This window comes from Pithys albifrons, chromosome 27 (genome assembly GCF_047495875.1).
Source record: "Pithys albifrons albifrons isolate INPA30051 chromosome 27, PitAlb_v1, whole genome shotgun sequence".
In the NCBI taxonomy this organism is placed as follows: domain Eukaryota; kingdom Metazoa; phylum Chordata; class Aves; order Passeriformes; family Thamnophilidae; genus Pithys; species Pithys albifrons.
The window spans coordinates 1,769,702-1,786,627 of NC_092484.1; the positions used below are offsets into that span (position 1 = coordinate 1,769,702).

The window sequence follows — 16,926 nt, forward strand, 5'->3', positions numbered from 1 at the left end:
ACGGAGTGGGCGGGGCGGTGGAGGGTCGTGTCCGTGCTTCCCCTGGAGCCGGCAGGGATCGGCATCCCGGGACTGAGATGGGACGGGGAAGGTTTGGGGGTGCCCCTCGTGCTCGGGGTGCAGCGAAGCAGAGCAGTGTTCGGGCAGACTCTGAGGCGGAGGAGATCCCAGAACACTTCCCTGCCCGACCGTGTGCCGCCCGGACAGCTGCGCCTTCCACACCCATCCTCGCATGAACCCGCGTCTGCCTCCTCCCGCCCTCCTCCTCCTCGCGGAGCAGCCCGGCTGGCAGCAGGGGTACGGTGAGGGCTGTCTCATGTGGCTCCTTTCATCTCTACTACCCAAACACCCCCGCAGCTCGGCTGGTACTCAGCATCATTCCCAAAGAGCTGGAGGGAAACTGAGGCACCACCTCGACCCCTGCCAGGCAAGGAGGTGAAGAAGAGCTGGAGGGGTCATACCCCTATGGCACGTGCTGCCCTCATTATCCCCAGCCGTCCCTGACCACTAGCGCTGCTCCATCTGGCTCACAAATGTGTGCTGGAACCTGCATGGCCAGGCCTGGGGAACTGGGGCTCAGCCAATGCTGCCAGGCTTTTGGGGACTCCCAGGCTTTGGGGGGCTCCCAACAGCACCGGGGAGGACAGTGGGGAGCCCAGGGCTCTGTGGCATTGACTGGTCTTGCTCCTTACTTGGTGCCACCACAGATCACCCACCCATCTGAAGGGGGATCGGGGTACACCAGAGCCCCCAACTGTCACCCCATTCTTGGGTAGAGCACTGGGGACATGGGGCTCTTTGCCACAGCCCAGGGCCCTCTCCAGCCCTGAGTGCCATGTCCGGCCGCTGGCCGTGCAGCTGAGGAACGTTTCACCCCGTGCACTGGCCTCAGCTGAGGTCATGTTTTCGGCCGGGCTGAGCTGGGCTCTTTCGGAGAGGGGCCCCGACCACAGGGCCCAGGGGACCCTGCACCACCCCTCTGGCCCAGCAGCAGCCTCCTGGCTCCGAGTGGTGCCAGCACAGCACAAGCAGCTTGGTTTGGCGCAGGATGGAGCTGGACACAGCTTTGGTCTCGTGGGACATGGAGCAGCCCAGGTCCCACAATGGAGATAGCGGGTGCAATACCAGCTGCCAGCATGCTCAGGGCAGTGTGTCTGCTGGCATCACCACATCTCCATCCCTCTCTCCAGCCCTCTGTCTCTCACTGGGGCAGATATTTCCCCCCTTCTCCCTGTACGGGCCCTTGCACCTACAGGGAGGTGTTGGGAATGGGGAGGGCTGGATTTACCCCAGGTGGCACTGGTGCCATCTGCAGGTGCAGGAGCCCTTGTGTCCTGCAGCACCTGCATCTCTCCACAGTGTGCGTTGGGGCCAGGAGTGCTGGGCATGGGACAGCAGAGGCTTCTGGAGAGAAGAGTAGAGGCAGTGACCCCTGGCTGCCCAGGCCCCATGTATACTGCTGGCCCTGGACCTGGTGCTGCTCACAGCCCTGGCCCAGCTGGCATGACCCGGACTCCCTCAGCTGCTTTGGAGCAATTGCCCATGTAAGGGCAGAGGGCTGAGAAGCCAAACCTCCAAGAGGGATGTCCATGAGCGAGCGGGTGGTGATGCACTCACTCACATGCTCCAGGATGAGAGAGGAGCTTGCAGAGGCCAGGAAGGGATTTTCCCTGGCTGCCGAGTGCAGTTGCACAACCGCTGGCTCTGGCAGGGAAGGGGTCGGACCTCGCTCGGAGCAGCAGGCGCTGTCGCCTCTGTAAGGGAGCAGTCAGGCTCCTGATGTGCAGCAGGAGGAGCCTGGAGACCGGGAAGGAAGTGAGTCCCTGAGCTAAAGGGGGCTCAGAGCCCTGCTGAGGCCACCCTGCTCCCCAGAGAACCATACTGGGTTTTCCACTTATCCCTGTCCCCGTTACAGGCAAAGCAATTTGCCCACACTGATGCTGCAAGTGGGGGCCAAAGCTTGTTCTCAAGCACAGCTGGTTCTCAAGCAAAGCTGGGAGCAAAATTCCTCTGACCAGGCTTGCATGCAGGGTGATGCTGCCTCCCTGCACCCCATGGAGGGCCTGTGGGGTGGCTGAGCCCCAGCAGCACCCACGGAAGGATGGGGGTGAGGAGCCAGACTGGGATTTGTGGGAAAGCAGCCCTGCAGCACCCAAAGGGAGTCAAAGAAGCCCCTGGGCTGGGGCTGGGGGTGGCAGGAGGCACTGGAGGAGGGACAAAGGAGCCCTTTGGAGTGCAGTGAATGATGGCCTCACATATGACCTTTCATCTGGGCACTGGTGCTGTGCTGGGTCAGGGCTGCAGCAGGATTTTGAGATGAGGTTCAGACCCAGCCATTCTCCCCTCAGACCGTGGCTGCTGCATCCTGCTGCTGGGCTCCTTTAAGGAGGGAATCTCTCCTCTCTCATCAGTTCAGGCTAATTAAACTCTGCTAAACCAATTAGAGCTGCAATTTGCAAAAAGACATTCAATTGAGAAGTGTTTCTTCCAGAGCCCAAGGTCAGGGCAGAGGTTTCATACCGCTGGTGTGGATCTGTGGGCAGGTGTTGGCCAGAGCCCTGGGTGTTGCCATTTCCCTGTCTGAGGTGAACCTGGCCCCATTCCTCTTCTCTCCGCAGCGGGATGCCCCACTTTCTCCCATGCAAGTGGAGGTGCTGCCAAACACCACAGTGGGGAGAGGGGCTGCTGGTGAGGGCTCTGCAGCCCTGGCTCAGGTGTATCCACAGGGCCATGGGACTCCAGGAACCCCAGTGGCTGGCACCCAGACTTGGCACAGCAGGGCCAGTGCTAGCTCCCAGTGAGGGGAGATAGGACTGAGCCTCAGTCCCATTCCTTGGTGCCCGTGGCGAGTGGTTGGTGCAAGACATGAGCTGAGGGCACGACCCTGGGACTGCTACCAGCAGCCTTGACCCTGAGGCGAGATTTTCTCCACTATGTCCTCACAGCTCCAGCCCAGTGAATTGGGTCGGTGCTTGTGTCTCATGGCCACATCACTGGCACTGGGGAGAGAGTGTTGTAGCAGCGTGAGCTGCACCTCGATGGCTGCGCTCCACCCCCAGCGCTGACACGGAGCTTCGCCCTGCGCCCTGGGGCGGCAGCGTCACCGCTCCATGCCTCAGTTTCCCCATCTGCTGAGACGAGATAATGCTCCTCTGCTTGATCCTGCGCTATCTCCCAGGAAGGTTGCAGGGATTAGTTTGCTAATGTTTGCAAGGAGCTTTGAAGATGAAAGCCGTGAACAAATGCCAAGAAGTGCTGAGCTGGATTCTCCTCGCCAAGTAATCGTTTCATGTTCCTGGGACACTTCCACTTCTGCGGCTGAAGGAGGGCAGGGTGGGAGCGCCAGCATGCAGGGAGGGCCAGGAGGCTGCCATACCTTCCCAAGACCTGCCCCTCCAAATCTGATCACCCATCCTATTTGATTCCTGATCAAACTCCGATCCCTCCTGCTGATGCCCAGACCCCCTCCCTGCTGCTGGCATCAGCACCACCAGCACCCTGAAGGCCCCAGCACCCCAGGAAGCATCACCCTGGGAGATTCGCTCCCTCTCCTCTCCTCAGCAACCTCTTCCACTCTCCAGAGCTCTGGGTGCCCCCAGCAACAGCTGCACTTGCCCAGTGCCTCTTCTCTCCCAGTCTTTGGTCACAGTGTCCCCAGCTCCGCCCTGCCCTGATGGAATATGCTCTGGGCCCTGTCTGTGCTGAGGAAATCCTGGTGCTTGGAGCCAGGAGGTGTAAGCAACATGGATCAGGGACTGGGAAGGCTGGCATAAAAGAAAGCAGCAGCCAGAGCCAGCAAGGACATCCCATCCCATCCCATCCCATCCCATCCCATCCCATCCCATCCCATCCCGGAGAAGCCAACACTGACAATGTGTGCCCCTCTCAGTAAGGAGCAGATGCCTTATGGCCATGGTCTGCAAGCTGGCTCTGGTTCCACCTCTCCAGTCTGTGCACATGGATTTACAGACACCTTAGTGAGCTCTTTAAGGAATGATCCCATTGCCCACATGGCTGAGCCTGGCGAGGTCAGCCGGGCTGGGCTCGGCCACGCGTGACACAGGTGTGTGTGTAAACAAGTCGTGAGTCAGCGCCGGCAGCCGCATGGGCTCCCAGCACCAGTGCTGCCTCCACCACAGTGGAGGGCAGGAGCAAACCGAGCCTCGAGGGGAGAGCTGGCAGTGCCATGGAACGTCGGGAAACCGTGTGGGGCTGAACTGGGTCCAGCAGAGCCAGGAGTCTGGAAAACCTGGGTCATTAAAACCTTTTGGCTCCTCAGTGAGGCTGGGGAGAGGTGCTGACGGAGGAGGCAGAGCTGCACCAGGAAGGGCAGGGGCTGCTCCACTGATCTTTGTTCCCAGAGCAAGGTGCTGATTATTGAGATGTGACAGCCTGACTTCTGGCTGCCCTCCTCCAGTTCCAATCAGGTGGAGGATATGGACCCCACTGGCACTATGATGGGTTGTGGCATCCTGGCCACACAGCCCCTTTCAGCCAGAGAGTGATTGTTTGGCCAAAACTGGTAATGGGTTTAAAAACATGTTTTTCACATTAAAATTTCCCTTGAAGAACAATGCTTTAAATCAAGCATAAAAAAAGCAAAGAATCCAAAAAGAAAAAGAAAAGGGAAATTTTTGGTGGAGCTCAGAAGCAGCCCCCAGGGACCATGAATTTCCCCTGAGCCCCAGGCAGATGGGCCACTGGGACAGCACAGGGGAATCAGAACAGGACTGACAAGATGCCACCAACCCTGCTGCCAGACACCCTGAATTCAGGGATCAGAGTGAGGGAGGTCTGGGGGCCACCCACTGCCAGCGTCCTTCAGCCCTCACAGTCTGGCAGTGGTGAGGACAGGGCTCAGCCTGTGCCACTGCTCCTGGGTGACCAGGAGCTACTGGATGGCTGCCAGGCAGGATCCAGACCCGCGGCCTGGAGCTGTGAGGCTCCAGGAGACGAGGTGGGGGATGTAAATCTCCCGATCTGTCTGAGCAAATTCAAAGGAGACCGATTCAAATCCGCCATGACACGACTGGCTCAGGGCGGGCAGACAATCCCTGCAGTGTCTGTAAGGAATCTTGCCGCTTTCCTTTGAGTGGCCTCCAATTTATTAATTAAAATAGACAATTATATATGATGTGGGGTGGAGGGGAGCAGGGAGACCAGCTGCACCAGTTATTCTCACTTGGCAGGAACTGTGCTGGAAACTGCTCCAGCTCCAGGAGGTGCTTGTGCTTCCCAGGGCTCAAGGCAGAGCCTGGGATGAGCCTGTTCCTGGAGCTGCACCCCAGACACCCAACAGTCAGGCAGCATGGGGGCTTCAGCTTCAGACACTGCTTTGTTCAGGAGCACAGAGTCCAGAGGCCAGGGTGAATCCCTGTGATCCCTATCTGGGGACCTGCCCCCCTACCTGCCACCTCCACTGAATAGTGTACGTGGGATCATGACTGAGCAGCCAGAGGAGCCTCCCATCCTGTCCCATCCCCTCTGACAACCAGAGCCCTGGGATATTTTCTGCTGCCCTTGGCCTCTCCCCCAGGCAGGGCAGCTGACTTGGGAGTGGGCTCTGCCTAACGATGACTCGGTACTAACTGGGGAGGTGTCACCTCCTCGTCAGCCCTCTTGGGTGAGGGTGCAGTTTGCCTTTCTGCACTACCGTGGGAAAATCCTTCCCTGGGTGACTCAGATTTGCTCGAGACCACAGAGCTCCCTCAGAGCCAGGGGACAGCTGAGCCCAGGACCCCCAGTCCTGGGGTGCCCGAGTGGCAAAGAGACAAGGTGCACCTGCCCAGGGAACCGCCATGCCCTCCATGGGGAGGTCAGTGCATAGGCCTGCCCAGAGGCCTCAACCCCCAGAGAAGGGAGCTCAGCCCCAGTGATGAGGGATGGGCAGGAAATTTTGCCTGTGCCCAGGGGCTGGAGGTCATGGGCAGAGGCTGCAGTCCTGACATGGAGGTTTCTCCCCATAGCAGCACACTCCAACAGGCCTGGGGGGCTCTTCCCACTGCTGTTTGCCAGAGACACTGGGGCTGTGGCCGCTCCACCGCCCCGATCTCCATGTGCATTCATATCCGTTGCCATTTGCGTCCCAACGAGTGTTGCCATGTTCAGCTTCCACAGTTCCTGCGTCAGGGAATTCCAGAGGGACAAAGTCAGTGGAGCCAGATCTTTCCCTTCCCATCCCACAGGCATCCGACAACCATTTGATCAAGTGGCAACTTGTCCTCCAACCGCGAAACAGGGCACAGAGAAACACCGGGAAGGCGCTTGCCTTGGGGCATGAAATGCCCCATCCGGGGCTGCAGGCTCGCTGGGGCTCCGGGCTCCGTCTGGACCACAACACACCGTCTGGTCCCACTTCCCGAATAAAAGGGTTACGGGAGCAGCAGTTTACTCATTGGCTGTAAATAAATGCCAACGTGCCTTATCAGTGTCCGAGATCATCGATCCGTCATTGAACGCTGCCAGTCTGTCCCACGGCAGCAATTCCCGCACCACCACCGAGCCTTCCCAGCCGCTGACTGGCGACCCAGCCCTGTCCCAGCCGTGTCCCACTAGCGCCCAGTTTATGGCGTCTCACCCTGTCCCTGTTCCCCTGCAGCACAGCGAGCGGAGCCCTGCCGAGATTTCCACGGCTCCTGAGCAGCTCCACAAATCCCTCCGCGGCTCCATCACCCGACAAAGCCGGAGCAGCAAATCCTGGGCTGAAGATGCCACCTGCTGGGAGCGGGGCTGGTGCCTCGGGCTCGAACCCCAAGACCCCACAGCCCCGCCATGCAGAACCCCTAAAACCCCGGAGTCCTGTCCCCCCAAACCCCACTGCTCTGCCACTTCCAGCCCCCGCAGCCTCACCACCCCACGACCCACACTGTGCAGATACTCCAAAAACTCCCAGCCACACCATCCCAAAACTCCAGCTCAGCAGTGCCACAACAGCCTCTGGGGATTGGGACCCCAGTAAGGGCCAGACAGACCTCCCGCTCTCTCAAAAGCTGCAGCTTGGGGAACACCCTGGCCTTTAACTGAGACCCAGGTGGGATTCCAAGCCGCTAAAAATAGAGATTCCACCTTTCATCCCTCTAAAATCTCCTCAGCATCCACCAGGTGCCCAAGGGGTGAGATATGGGGCAAACACCCTACTTGAGAGGCTTCCACCAAAATGGAACATCCCCGTTCCTTCGTGGCTTTTGCAATCTTAACCAACTCCTGGGATTTTCACTGGGAATATCCCTTTTACTTCTTTTCGGGGAGAGGAGGCAGGGAGGTCTCAACTTCTCCCCAACATTTTTAATTCTCAATTAAAAATTTTAAAAAAGGAAAAAGTCAGTTTTGAGCTGACATTTTGAAACCCGGGGGTCCAGTGGGGGCGGAGAGAGGGATCGGGAGCTCGGGATGGGGGGGGAGGTCCCCGGGACTGGGTGTCGCGTCGGGTGCGGGGTCCCGTCCCATGGTTGGGGGCGGGGCCTCCAGCCCGCCTTATAAGGGCAAAGACACGCCCCCCGTGCAAACCCCGCCCTCCCCCGCAAGACCCCGCCTCTTCTGCGTTCGTGCCGCGCGCCGTCCCGTGTCCCCCCTCGGCCGCCGTCGGCGCCGCGGCGCGCGCAGGGGCGTGGCTGGCGGGGAGGGAAGATGGCGGAGGCGTCGCCGCAGCCGGGCCGGTTCTTCTGCCACTGCTGCTCGGCCGAGATCGCCCCCCGCCTGCCCGTGAGCGCGAGGGAGTTCCGGGGCCGCCTCGGGGGTGATCGGGGACGCGGGCAGGACCGGGCGGGAGCCCCGGCGGGGCGGGCACGTGGGGGCGAGGCCTCAGGGGCCCGAGGGGCCTGAGGGGCGGCGGGGTCGGGGAGGATGGGGGGGGGGCTTTGGGAGGCTCCACTCGTGGTGGTCGGGCTCAGGGGCGTTGGGAGGGGCTGAGGGGGACCGTGAGAGCGAGGGAACGGGGCTGCGGCGGGAACGGGCCGCCCCGGCCGAGGGGCAGCCATCGGGCGAGCCGCGGTGGGGGCGGTGCGGCGGGAGGGGCCTTCGGCCCGGGCGGGGCGGCCCCGCGGCGGTTCGAGCGCTCCGGCCGCTCCATGGGGAACCGCCGGGCCCCGCCGCAGAGCGTGTCTGGGGCGGCGGGGCCTCCGACAGCAACCCCAGAGTCCAGGTGTGACATCCCCGGCTCGGGCAGCCTTGCCCTGTCCGGAGCCACGGGGAGCGCCGTGGGGTGGGGGCGTGTGGGGGGCTTGTTTTTCGTCCCTCCGGAGGGTTTGATGAGCAGGGAAAAAGCCCCTCGGTGGTGCGGCTGGGGCACAGGGAGGAGCACGGGTGATACGTAGGCAGAAGTGCTGTGTAGGCACCTGGGCAGGTGCTTTAATCATCCAGCAAAACCCGGCGTGTGCGGAGCCTGCCCTGCTGCGGGTGGCCAAGGAGCGTGGGCTGTTGGGGAGGAGCTGGTGGATCACCTGCTCTCCTGCTCGGCGTCCTGAGATGTTCAGTGCAGTTTGGAGGGTCTTGCCCGTCCCTTTGTCCTGATGTTTTTCTCGGCGTCTTGTCTGAACGAGCCACTGCTGGTTGCAGACACTGAGCTTGAAAAGACCCCGAGGGCAAACAGAGCTGTCCCTGTCGGGGCTGGCTGGCTTATGATGTGAAGTTTGTCCTTTTGTCCTTTCAGTCTTTGGGTCAGGCCAGGGTGGGCTGTGCTGGGGGGTCCCACCTTGTGTGTAAGCATGAGAACAAACCCCGGGGGACAATCCTGCTGAGGACAGGCTGGGGGCAGGAACTGGGGGATAACTCGGGGTATGTCATTTACTTCTGCTTAAACACCCTATGCTGGGCTGTGTTGGGCACACGTGGCTGTGTGTGCTGGGCTGGGCACACCTGTCTGTCTGTGCTGGGCACACCGGGCTGTGTGTGCTGGGCAGGGCACACCGGGCTGTGTGTGCTGGGCACACCGGGCTGTGTGTGCTGGGCACACCGGGCTGTGTGTGCTGGGCTGGGCACACCTGTCTGTCTGTGCTGGGCACACCGGGCTGTGTGTGCTGGGCAGGGCACACCGGGCTGTGTGTGCTGGGCACACCGGGCTGTGCGTGCTGGGCACACCGGGCTGTGTGTGCTGGGCTGGGCACACCTGTCTGTCTGTGCTGGGCACACCGGGCTGTGTGTGCTGGGCTGGGCACACCGGGCTGCGTGTGCTGGGCTGGGCACACCGGGCTGCGTGTGCTGGGCTGGGCACACCGGGCTGTCTGTGCTGGGCAGGGCACACTGGGCTGTGTGTGCTGGGCACACTGGGCTGTGTGTGCTGGGCACACCGGGCTGTGTGTGCTGGGCAGGGCACACCGGGCTGTCTGTGCTGGGCACACCGGGCTGTCTGTGCTGGGCAGGGCACACCTGTCTGTGCTGGGCACACCGGGCTGTGTGTGCTGGGCAGGGCACACCTGTCTGTGCTGGGCACACCAGGCTGTGTGTGCTGGGCAGGGCACACCTGTCTGTCTGTGCTGGGCACACCTGTCTGTCTGTGCTGGGCACACCTGTCTGTCTGTGCTGGGCACACCTGTCTGTCTGTGCTGGGCACACCTGTCTGTCTGTGCTGGGCACACCGGGCTGTGTGTGCTGGGCACACCTGTCTGTCTGTGCTGGGCACACTGGGCTGTGTGTGCTGGGCAGGGCACACCTGGCTGTCTGTGCTGGGCAGGGCACACCTGTCTGTCTGTGCTGGGCACACCGGGCTGTGTGTGCTGGGCAGGGAGCAGGTGGCTGTGTCTGGGGGCTCAGGGCTGGGTAGCTGTGAGTTCATGAACTTGTTTTGGGGGTCCAAGTTCACTCAGTTTCACTCACCGCCTGCAGACGCAGCGACTGGAGCTGCCAAAGGAGGGACTCAAACAGCCCGAGAAACAACAAACTTTGACATTTGTGCTGTTCCAGCTGCAGAGGAATGTGCTGATCCCTGTGCTCAGAGCTGGCTGTGGGCACACACACATCCCCCAGCCCCCTGGAGCAGGGAGCTCAGAAGAGCAGGGTGTTCAGACCACAGTTTTTCACCCCCGTGCCAATGTGTCCCCCCCAGTTTGTGCTGGTTTGAAGCAAAGCAAAGGGGTTTTCACTGGCAGACCAGACTGCTGCAGTTCCCTGTGCTGGGGACCAGCTGTGTGAGGGGAACAAACATTCCTGAGCTCAAACCTGGTGTGAGAGATGCAGAGCCAGTTGTTTCACAGCAGCAGACAGGGAGTCCTGTGTGGGAGAGGGAACTGAGACCTCTCCCAGTCTGTTCCTGAGCCTCGGAGCTCCTGTATCTCCCTGGGCAGGCAGGACATGTGCAGTGGCTCCAGGCCGTGTTCCTCACATGGGGCCTTATTGGGGTTGGCTGTGGGGGCTGCAGGAGTGACCCCAGGGGTCTTATCAGAGCAGTCCCCAGGGCTGGAGGCCTTGACTCCTTGGGGGAATCCCTTGGCCTGGCAAAGGACTGTGCCAATTCCAGTACAGCAGCAGCAAAGGGAAGTGGTATTATTTTTAGAAGTTCTTAAATGTCTTCTGAGCTGAGCCCAGCTCTGCCAGCGTGGGGATTTGGGGTGGTGTGTGCCCACCATGGGGCACAGGGTCAGCTCAGTGGTGCTGCTGCTCCTTGAGCACTGCAAAGTGAAACAATTCCCTTTTGGGATCTCTGGTGTTCTGGGCTGCTCTGCCCAGGACAGAGGTTGTGGTTGTGGAGGACAAATTCCTCACCGCAGGAATTACAAGGAAGTAGCTGTCACAGGCTCTGCACACACAGCCTGGCTGTCCCTGTGTGCTCTGTTGGCAGTGCCCAGGGGACTGTGGTGGCAGCAGGTCTCTGTGGCAAGTGCTGGGCTGTGAGGTCTTGGCTGCAGAATGACCTGGTGTGTCCCTGTGCCCCTGGGTGCTGTGAACCCCAGCCTGTGTTAGTGACAGGGGCTGTTCAGTCTCTCTGAGCACCACGGCACTATCGAGCCCCTGCTGCCATTCCTGCCTTGTTTCCCAGTCCCCAAAACATGCAGCTGTGCCAAAGCTGATGTTTGAGAGCTGCTGTGCTGGGAAGTGACAAGGGTTTCGCTTTCACTTTAGCAGAACGACATCAGTTGTGTCTAATGCTGTGTCTGTACTGGGGATTAATCAGTGTCACCCTGATCATTCTCAAGCTGAGCTCCTGTAGGCTCAGGCCAAGCTCTGGCCTCACTGGCCTGGGGAAGGCCGATGTCAGGGTTTGGGGTCTCTGTCTCTGGAACCATGGCATGAGCTGGGGACAACCAGAACCCTCCCACCCTGTCACACCCTGAGGTACCACTTCCTTCTCTTATCTGGTGTCTCTTCTACTGCAGGATTACATCTGCCCACGGTGTGAGTCTGGCTTTATTGAAGAACTTCCTGAGGAACCAAGGTAATCTGCTACCCCAGGGACTGGTGCTTGAGTGAGCCAGGACTGCTTTGTGCTCTTACTAGTTCAAAGGCAATGTTGGATATAAAATACACCATTTCTGTTGCTTCTGCCCAAGCTTTGACTCATCTTTCCTCAGTGTGGGGATAAAGTGCTGCACTGGCAGAGTTTGCACCCACAGGTCAGTCAGCCACGGGAATGCCAAGTGTCCTAAGCATCCTATATCACTGGTGAAGGGCAGTACAGGAACAGGTTGATTTAAAACAAGCATGAAGAAGTGGTAGTGAGGCTTTCTATATGGTATGTGGTAGCTCTGACCTGGTGTGAGTTATCAGGACAGAGATAACCCCAGAGAGAGGGATCTGGGAATGGAGAGTGCCCATGAGTAGTGACTGCACTGGGGACAAACAGTGAAACATTGTGGCTGAGACTTTGGACTCTGCCCTGGAGCAGCAAGATCCACGTTCCTGTGCTGCCCTGCTTCCAGTGGTGGGACAGCTCACTGGCAGCAGGAGCACCAGGAATGTCTTAAGATGTTTCAGGCATGTTTGTGAGCTGTGACCGGCTCCAGGATGGGCTATGGGCAGTGCAGGGACACAGCTGGGCCAGTGGGCAGTGGGTGTTTCTGCCTGCTGAGCATGGTGGTCTGCACAGCCTGGGTCTTCTGCACAGACCAGGTGATGTTTGGTCTGACCACATGAACCCTGGAGCCTGAAAATCCATCCTGGCTGATCCTGACTGTTTTGGTGATTTCCTGTGACTTTGGGAGGGCTGCGTAGTCGCTAAATCTCCCCAGTTTCAGTACTGTGAGTGCCAAAACATAGAGTTGGGTTCTGAGGAGGAAATGTCCCTGCAGTTCTGAAAGCAGAAGGAGTTTTCTCAATATCCTGAGCCATTGGGTCACGTGCCTCCACAGCAGAGAAGTTTCTTTGATTCGAGATTAGACTTATGTGTGTTGGGCTCACAGCAATCAGCAATCTTCCTGGTGCTCTGGAGGATTAGCTGATGTGTTTGAGGTGGATTGTGCAGGGAATCTTTACTTGTCATTGTGCTTCAGGCACTTCTCTGCAGCTTTGTGAAATCAGAATCCAACAGGTTAGGGAGAGATGTGTGAGGATGTGGGGAAAATGAAGGATTCAGGGAGGGGGAAATGTGGGCAATCAGAAAATAGGCAGCTGAGGGAGGACCAGGTTCTGTCTGGAGCCACCCCTGCCCTGGGGTGGTGGGAAAGGGGGCAGACCTTCAATGGCAGGGGGACAGAAAATCTTCCTGTAGCTGTTTCTGAGGCTTACCAGCACCCTTCATTCCCCATAGGAATGCTGACAATGAGACCAGCTCCTCTACATCAGCCACTGATCAAAGCAGGCATCCTTTTGAGGTGAGCAAGTCCTTTCTCTCTTCCAACACCTTCTGCTTTGCCATTGGATTGAGTATTTTTCCAATAGTACATTGTTTAAATGTTCCTCAGATCATGACAGAATTTGGAAAGCAGGAATTAATATCCTCCACATTCTGCTCCTGAAATCTCCGCATTCCGTATTTTTGCTGCGTATATTATGTAGGACCATCACTTGTAGCTGATTCCTGTCGTGAGGGGGCTCAGCAGGATTTGGAGAGCAGGATTTGGGTGTGTTGCTATGCAGTAGCCTCAGCTCGGAAGCAGCAGTGACACACCAGAGGGAAACCAGGGAACTGTGATTTTTTTTTTCTGCCTTCATATGCAGCTCCAGTATCTGTTGCTCACTGAGCTGCTGCCAAGGGCATGCTGGTCCCAGTGTCACCAAAGTGCTGGGGGATCACTGTGGGCGGCTGCTGGGACACCATGGGAGCTGTTTCTCTTGTCACAATCTGTTCTCTGCATTCCCTCTCTCTCAGAACGTGGATCAGCACTTGTTCACCTTGCCCCAGGGCTACGGCCAGTTTGCTTTCGGGTTCTTTGATGACAGCTTTGAGTTTCCATTTGGGTCCAATGCGCAGCCAGAAGACAACCGGGACTCGGAGAACCGGCGGGAGCGGGAGCACCAGTCCCGGCACCGCTACGGAGCGAGGCAGCCCCGCGCCCGCCTGGCCACGCGCCGAGCCTCGGGCAGGCACGAGGGTGTCCCCACCCTTGAAGGGTGAGGACCACGCTGGGGCCTGGAGAGGGAGGCCTGTTGCTCCTCACTGATGAGACCAAGCTGTCTATCAGCCTGTACCTTTTCCCCTTGGTTGGAGAACAGCATCCCAAAGCTCTCCAGCACTGCTGTGGGTGCCAGTTGTGTCCCAGCTGGGCCTGATGCTGTTGGCACCTCCTGCCTGGGGTCTCTTGGGGCTGTTTCACCTGAGTGATGTGGCACTTTGTCTTGCAGTGGGAAAGTATTCCCTGGTCATTGCCAGGAGTTGCCAAAATGTTGTACTTGCTATGAGGGGAAACAAGAGAAAGCACCAGACAGTGTTTGTGTAACTGCATCCTGGGAGCCACTAACTATCGTGTCAGGAATTGCCCCCTTACGAATCAAATACTGAAACTTTATCCATGTCACTCCATAAGCTGCAGTTGCAATTGCTACAGAGAATCTTTTCTTTCCCTCAACAATGTGACAGTATTCAGCCTCTCCCTCCACATCGGGGTGCTGGGCTGGAAGCCAGCAGACTAATTCTTACACAATCCTGGTTTTCTTGTCTTTCAGAATTATCCAGCAGTTGGTCAATGGAATTATTGCACCAACCACAATTCCAAACCTAGGCCTGGGCCCCTGGTGAGTTGGAGGATGTGCTGCTCTCTCTGACAGTGTCTCACTGGTGCTCCCTAATGAACTCACTTGCTGTTCTTGCTCTCCAGGGGAGTCCTGCACTCAAATCCGATGGACTATGCCTGGGGTGCCAATGGCCTGGATGCAATTATCACACAGGTAAAACTGGGATTTACCAATCTCCATCCTCCTGTGTGGTGCTGCAGGAGGGGCAGCACCTGTGGTGGTGCAGGGAGTGGAGGGACTGCGGGCTCAGGAAAGGGAATCAGGGTCCAAGTGCCCTGGCTCAGGAAATGAGTGGATTCTGTGTACTGCTGAGCTCACCTCTTCCTTCTGCCTGCCTGGCCGGTTGTTTTTCCAGTTACTGAATCAGTTTGAAAACACTGGACCACCGCCAGCGGACAAAGAGAAGATCCAGGCCCTCCCCACCATACAGATCACACAGGAGCACGTAGGTATGTATCTGCTCCAGGGAGTCATGCAGAGAGAGCTCCCTGGAAGCTCAGTGTCACATTTTCTTGGGATCTGAATTTTCTCTGCTTGTACCTTCAAGGCTTAAAACATTTCAAACTGGGGAGAGAGCTGAAGTGGCTCTGTTACACTCTCACAAAAAAAAAAAAAAGCAGTGCAGACTGGATGGATTTGCCCTGGGAAATCAGAAGGGAAGGATGAGACAGAGCCAGAGCAGGGGGAGGTGGGGTGATAGTGAGGGGACTGCAGAGCACCAACCTTTCCTCTCAGCAGGGATGGAGCAGTGTTGGGGAAGAGGAGGCAGTAATGGGCCCCGATTCAGGGGGCTTTGTGTGTCATTCTTTCCTCCATTGCTCAGCTGTGCTTGGCTTTCCCTGTGTGATGCAGATTCTGGGTTGGAGTGCCCTGTGTGTAAGGAAGACTACACAGTTGGGGAAAACGTGCGGCAGTTACCGTGCAATCACCTGTTCCACGACGGCTGCATTGTCCCATGGCTGGAGCAGGTGAGTGCAGGGGTGGTGCCCAGGGCATGCAGCACCAGGGCTTTGTCTGGTCCTGCTCCCCTCTGTAAATAATCTCCTACCTCTGTTGTGAGGCTTGAGCACCAGCAGCCCTTGATCAGAGGACGGAGTGTCATCCCAGCCTGTTCCTCAAGTGCTGCTCCCATATCATGTTTCTAATCCCGTTTCCCATATTTCTTGTTTTGTTTTTGTCTGCTCCCCAAAGCATGACACGTGTCCCGTCTGCCGGAAAAGTTTAAGTGGACAAAACACTGCCACAAACCCCCCAGGACTCACAGGGATGAACTTCTCGTCATCCTCCTCCTCCTCCTCTTCCTCCAGCTCACCAAGTAATGAAAACTCATCGAACAACTCATGAATCTTAATGCACCCTCTTGTCCCCAGGCCCCCTCCACTGTCCCCCCTCCCTCCCTGGCCACCACAAGCAGCCAAAGGGGCTTCCAGAGCAGAGTGAGGGGAGGGGACAAGGGGGGAGCAGAACCCCCAGAATTACCTTTTGATTTCTGAAGACACGGAGACTCTGGGTCCTTCAGAGATGAGAAGCCTCAAGTTCTATGATGAAAAAGGGGGGAAAGAGCTCTGTCTGTCAATAAAAACATCCTCTGTGCGTGGACTTTACCCATTGCAGTGCGAGGCTGCCGTGCTCCCAGCTGGGAACCCTGAGGTGCTGAGCGAGTGGTTGAATCCCAAATGGAAAGGTTGTTTGTATGGGTTTGAATTTGAGGTCCCTTTCTTTTATTTGTTTTGCTCCTCCTCCCCTTGGATACTATCTTTTCTGCTTGGAGATTGAAGTCTAAAATGGAAGCATAAGGATGTCGCCTCCCCTCCAGGATCTTCAGCTGGAGAGGACCAGTAGCTGCCACTGAATCAGGAACTCTCAAATAGACCCCGGGATCCTTCCCTGTCCCATCTTGAGTCCCATTTATTTTTCTTTATAACCTCACCCGCTGATACTCAACACTGAAAGGGTTTTTATAATCTTAAATTATTACTGCTGTCAATAAATGGACATTTCAGCTCTGCGAGCCATTATGCATGATTTGAGGAGAGCTACAGGGTAAGCTCTGAGGCTGCCAAGCTGTCCCACCTCCCCTGGGCAAGCTGGGCCTCTCTGAGCCCTCCCATGTGCTGGGAGCCACTGCCAGCCCGCAGGTCACTGCACAGGTGGCCAAGGATCGCATCTGGAAGCATCCTCACCTGGTCTTTTCTATTTTTTACATCTCCTCTCTGTTGCAGTCGTGCCCCCCTCGCAGCCGGGGCTGGCTGTTCCGCTGGGCCGACATGGGACTGGGTGTGCAGCAGAGCGAGGACCAGCAAATCTCATTGTGACTGAATAATTACCAGGAAAACAACATTTTTGAGAAAAATGTATTTGCAAAGCTACTTAAAATAGAGCTGATTAAAAAAGGAGAGAGAGAAAAATACCCAGGTATGTTTGTGACTCAGTTTCTGTGATGGAGCTGGAGCTTGGAGAATGACAAGAATGTGACCGGAGCGGGCCATGTCCCTGCTCCCCAGGCCTGAAGGCATGAGAGGAACAGAGCTCTGGCGCTCTCACCCTCAGTCACCAGGAGCCTCTTCCCCTTTCAGAGACTTGGGGCGGTCAGTGGGTCTCCTGGCAGGCTGGGGTCCATGATGGTGCCATGCATTGGGACTGCGCTGTGGCAGAGGCCAGAGCAGGCAAGGGGGAACCTGCCCCTATCAGGGCGGGCAGAGGGTTCAGCATTTTGGGGGGTTCTCTGCCCTTCCTCAGTTCCTGTGGCCCTGGGAGTGGGCCAGGGAAGCTGGGGGAGGGTGCTGGCACCAGCAGAGGTTGGGTGTCTTTTCCAAAACAGAATCA

General features: G+C 57.9%; 1 protein-coding gene across 1 annotated transcript; it reads left to right on the plus strand.

Annotated features, from left to right (window-relative positions):
• The first annotated feature begins 7,591 nt into the window (after positions 1-7,591).
• On the plus strand, positions 7,592-16,510 carry RNF126 (ring finger protein 126). The gene is made up of 9 exons (XM_071577886.1): positions 7,592-7,701; positions 11,307-11,365; positions 12,677-12,740; positions 13,238-13,479; positions 14,032-14,100; positions 14,184-14,253; positions 14,456-14,549; positions 14,953-15,068; positions 15,292-16,510. Exons 1-9 carry the CDS (start codon positions 7,627-7,629, stop codon positions 15,442-15,444), a joined length of 942 nt encoding a protein of 313 aa, XP_071433987.1. The 5' UTR covers positions 7,592-7,626; the 3' UTR covers positions 15,445-16,510.
• The last annotated feature ends 416 nt before the right edge of the window (positions 16,511-16,926 follow it).

Excerpts from the sequence above, each read along its gene's own strand:
- RNF126 (XM_071577886.1), top strand. The coding sequence starts at position 7,627 with ATGGCGGAGGCGTCGCCGCAGCCGGGCCGGTTCTTCTGCCACTGCTGC. Across the intron at positions 12,741-13,237 it reads AAAGCAGGCATCCTTTTGAG|AACGTGGATCAGCACTTGTT; the intron begins GTGAGCAAGTCC and ends CCTCTCTCTCAG. Across the intron at positions 14,101-14,183 it reads AACCTAGGCCTGGGCCCCTG|GGGAGTCCTGCACTCAAATC; the intron begins GTGAGTTGGAGG and ends CTTGCTCTCCAG.